General features: G+C 36.0%; 1 protein-coding gene across 1 annotated transcript; it reads right to left on the bottom strand.

Annotated features, from left to right (window-relative positions):
* Positions 1–237: 237 nt before the first annotated feature.
* LOC128984938 (acylglycerol kinase, mitochondrial-like) lies at positions 238–3,902 on the bottom strand. The gene is made up of 3 exons (XM_054404307.1): positions 3,663–3,902; positions 2,108–2,227; positions 238–424 (listed from the first exon to the last, which is right to left on the bottom strand). The coding sequence occupies exons 1-3, from the start codon at positions 3,761–3,763 to the stop codon at positions 238–240; spliced, it is 408 nt and encodes a 135-aa protein (XP_054260282.1). The 5' UTR covers positions 3,764–3,902.
* Positions 3,903–4,372: the final 470 nt, after the last annotated feature.

Here is a 4,372-nt window from a genome sequence, read left to right as displayed (position 1 = left end):
CCCACAGAATGTGTTAATGCCAATTACTGATTTCAGTAAAATCTTTCAACTTTTAAAATTTCAAGCAAGCTTAATTCCTGTAAATTGTAGCATTTATTATGTCACACAATTTACCAATGTTTTGAATGAAAAATAAGAGAGAAAACAGTGACATTAGCACACGTTGTGAGTGGCTAATTTGACTATTAAATAACAAATTGGCTACATATGTATACTTGAGTCTCCAAAAGTCAATGGTTAAAATTCCACACATACCTCAGACAAAGTTCCGTCCCCTCCTGCAACCACGATGATGTCTGTATCTTTGAGTTTAGCTGCCAATGATCGAGCTTCGCCTTCACTCTCAGTCATGATGACGTCCACCGAGTACCCGGCAAGATGTAGGAGTGGCGCACAGTACTTCTCATAGTTGGCCTTAGCTTTCCTGGTGTGACAGATTGTTTCTTCCAATACAGTTTGATTGCAAAGATAAATACCAGTCTTGTAAAATTACCGGTTTTTACTATACAGCAGAGTTTAGCGAGTATGTTAAGCAAGATGGCCACAAGAGAAACAAAAAACCGTTATCACTGATCTTTAAAAGACTGGTTGCTTTTATATACACAATTTTTTTTTTGGGGGGGGGGGCAGTTTGGTAAAGATGTTAGGGGAGTGTTCAGGAAATGGGCTACTTTGGGGAAGAAACATTTTTGTGTATTTTTCTCTTGGGCTTTTCATTAACCCTCCGAGTGTCACGTGTTTTGGCCTTAATGTCAGCCTATTTTTTGCTCATTTGCAAGGTTTTATTAAAACTGATCTGAGAAGCTTAAAAACAATGTTAATTATACTGTTCTATATACCATTTTGTTTGGAAAATCTTGGGCTTCAATATTATATATAAAACATAAGGAAGATTTTATTAAAAAAATTTTTTTAGGTAAAAAAATGTATAATTTCGAAAATTTAAAAAAAAAAATAAGTTTGCGCTCAATGAAATTGTATAAATTATAGGCCTATAAATATTCGAAAATAGCCACTTTGTTCTAAATTTTATGAGGATTACAAATATATAATAATATAAGGAAGTAGATTTGCAAATAAATAAGTTATGGGCAAAAAACAGATTTCAGTACATAGCGTTTAGCTAAGAATGCATAGCCCAACCATAGCTAGGAATCTGGCTGATAATTTACATCAATATCACTACCTACTTCTTCAGGATCATCAACCAGCACTTCAAAACCACTTAAATCTTCTTATAATGCACCACGTATATCACTACTTTTGATTTTTAACACTAAAACAATGATAAATGTAATAAAACACGATCAGTCATCGGTCCGAGGGTAACCTAGCTGTTTACAAATACACGCACGTCAGCTCAGTCAGCTGTCTGCTACAATATTTTCGGAACTAAAATGAATAGTGCTTAGAGACAGACCTCTGGAGAAAGCTTAGAATATTACGGAAAGAACGATACCTTAACTCAATCCAGTACAGTCTGATTCAGTTAGTCATAGAGCCTTCGCCGTAAACAGTGTTCGCGAGTCGCTGTAGCGACGCACGACACTATACAAAGTGCGTTACGCGTCGCTGCAGCGACGCATGACACTCGGAGGGTTAAAGTGACTTGGTGACATTTTCCAGACTAGATACCTTTACTTTCATGACTATTTTTTCTTCCTTGTTCAACTTTTTGGGCAGGGAATAAGGTTGATTTTTTAGAGTTATAGTATGATTACTATGGTTTAAGTCTTCAAAGGGAAAAACCTCAAGCATAGCCTCCACATTCAGATATGGAACACACTAAATATTTCTCTAGGATGAGGTCCTAGTTTTCTCTGCTACCAGTAACTTAGATGGATTATTACAAACAATATTTAAGCTTCCTAGGTTTTTATTTGTATTTCACACATAGGCTACATACTAAAGATTGTTTTGGATTTGATTTTGTGGTTGGTTATTTAATTTATAACTCTCAGATGATATCTTGGTTTGCAAAGTGATGGTACATCAATGAAAAAATGACACATAAAACAAGTCTTCCCTAAACTGAGCTTCTGGTTTCTTTACTGACTTCAATGTACAAGCATAGAGCTAACTATCCCTCACTAGCTCAGATGCCTACCTTCGGTTTGCAGCTGGGTTCAAAATGACTTTAACATTTCGAGGCTTCAATGTTGGAGGTACAGGTATCTCTCCATACTTTGCAGCTTCTTCACATAACGCTCTCATCAACTGCTTTGTTCTGCAAAATACATAACCGTTATAGGTCCGTCACAAGTAGGCCTACTAGTTGAAAGTGTAATCGGTCATCCAAGCCAAGGCAAAGATCAGTCACTGGAACAGTCAATTGCATTCTCCTCCATAATATTCTAAACTTAAGTTAATTGCAGTAAATTATAATATACTACATGTAAGTTGAGCGAATAACACCCCTCACCTACAAACTGTGCTGTTGACTTTTCCCTTACTAGCCTACTTACAAGTATATTTAGCATGACTTTAAGAACCTGAATACTACAAGACCTCTATAGTTCTGACAGCATCATAGATTCAAGATTTATTTCGGCCATTAAGTTGTTTACAATAGGCTTTGTTTAACATATGACATTGTTTGGAGAAATTACTGTAGGCCTACCTACCTCAGTTTATTAATAGCCACTGATTAGGCCCCTATACCTTGTAGCCTAACTAATATAAATAAAGGAACAAATGATTTCTCTATTTTCAAATTGTTCTACATCCACGAAACTTGATGAGATTTTTTATTCTAATAGCCTACAGTGGGTACTCCCTCTTATCCATCTTACACCTTTTAACCGGACTACAATCAGCAGAAGCTACACCTTTTTAACCAAACATTTTTTATCAGCACATCAGTTCAACAAGACTGGATCGACAGGAAGTGGGCGGTAATGAAACAATATACTTAACAATACTCTCCCAAATTTTAGTAAAATATTTAAGTTAAGTTAACATTTAAGTTTTCACACGACTCATGAGTTTTAGGGGACGTCTGTTTAACAGAAGAACCAACCTGTGTTATCCAGAATCACTTCGGTCCCTAAGAGTCCGGATAAGAGGGGTCTACTGTAGGCCTATTTTTGGGGACATAGTCGAAATACTAAAATGTAAGTCTGAATACAGGGTGTTAGCTGTTGCTCACGTCACTTTTTGTTTCTAGGAGCAGGGCAACTTTTATAAATGGGCCTGGGCGCAGGGGCACAAGAGCTTAAGTTTGTTGGGAGCTCAAGGAATTAAGTTAATTGAAGGAAAGAGGGTGGGCGAGAGAGGGGCACAATCATCCCTCGGGCCCATAGCTCATCACATGCAAACCGCGGGCCTGTCTAGGAGGGTATTTCGGTTTTCAGGATTTCATGGTGGTGTTGAATGTGGGCTAGTTTTCTTGTAGGCTAGCCAATAAGAATTCTACTAGACCTAGGTCAATTAACAAATTCTTTATTTAACCTGCTCTGAGTTAGACCAAAGGCCCACTCTTCACCCAGGACAGGGATCCAGGTGTATATATAGCCTATCTTCTAGGTGATGTGTTTTTTTAAGTTTTCAGTGAAAAAAAATTAAGATTAAAATTAAAGATACTTTTATGTTGATTACTGCACGTCCGAGTAAATTATTCGTTACAACCAATCTAATAAAAATAATAGTTGTTAAAAACTTACTGATATTTTTCATAACCATAGTTTGTCCCATACACTACTGCTACTGAGCCTAGGACAGATTTTTTCCAATTGTTTCGAACAATTTTAAAATACTTGGACATTTTCTTATGGTTAGAGGAATCAAATTAAAATATTTCTGCCTTGGTTAATGGACAACAGCCCCGTAACATATCTCTCACAAAACAAAACAATAATTGCTAATAAAAGAGAGAAAGTCAGACTTAACCTAAGTGGAGTGGATGTGGGGCAACAACAAACAGACAACAGCAGTGTTGCCACCACGTTGTTGCGATTTTACCCTAAAGGCGGGCTAAAATTACCCTAAATTACCCTAAATCTACTTTGAGTTACCCTAAAAATTACCCTAAATGTTAATATTTGTGTTTATTGCTATAAAACATTGTTAAAATCATATAAATCCTACATAAGGTGGTTAATTATACTAAATGAAGTTCCAATATCAATCAATTTATGTAAAATTATACTCGATTCTAAAAAAACCACCCGAAAGAAGAACAAAATGTTGATATTGATCAGCTCTATCGACTATCGTATAACGAAAAATGTTGAATCAAGAACTATCGTATTTTTTTACTGTATCGACCCATATTACTACTGTTTTTGGACAATCATATCTTTAAAATACAGTACGGTACCACCAAAGCTTTAATCTATACATAGTAGCCTAGTAATTTCTTAACACAATTTGT

The sequence above is a fragment of the Macrosteles quadrilineatus genome, unplaced genomic scaffold (genome assembly GCF_028750875.1).
Source record: "Macrosteles quadrilineatus isolate MER2022 unplaced genomic scaffold, UCM_ALF_1.0 Scaffold_2__2_contigs__length_208266976, whole genome shotgun sequence".
NCBI classification, from domain to species: domain Eukaryota; kingdom Metazoa; phylum Arthropoda; class Insecta; order Hemiptera; family Cicadellidae; genus Macrosteles; species Macrosteles quadrilineatus.
The sequence above is the reverse complement of the archived record's forward strand: the minus strand, read 5'-3'. Positions and strand labels throughout refer to the sequence as shown.

Excerpts from the sequence above, each read along its gene's own strand:
- LOC128984938 (XM_054404307.1), bottom strand. The coding sequence starts at position 3,763 with ATGTCCAAGTATTTTAAAATTGTTCGAAACAATTGGAAAAAATCTGTC. Across the intron at positions 2,228-3,662 it reads TATGGTTATGAAAAATATCA|AACAAAGCAGTTGATGAGAG; the intron begins GTAAGTTTTTAA and ends TGTATTTTGCAG. Across the intron at positions 425-2,107 it reads AACCCAGCTGCAAACCGAAG|GAAAGCTAAGGCCAACTATG; the intron begins GTAGGCATCTGA and ends CTGTCACACCAG.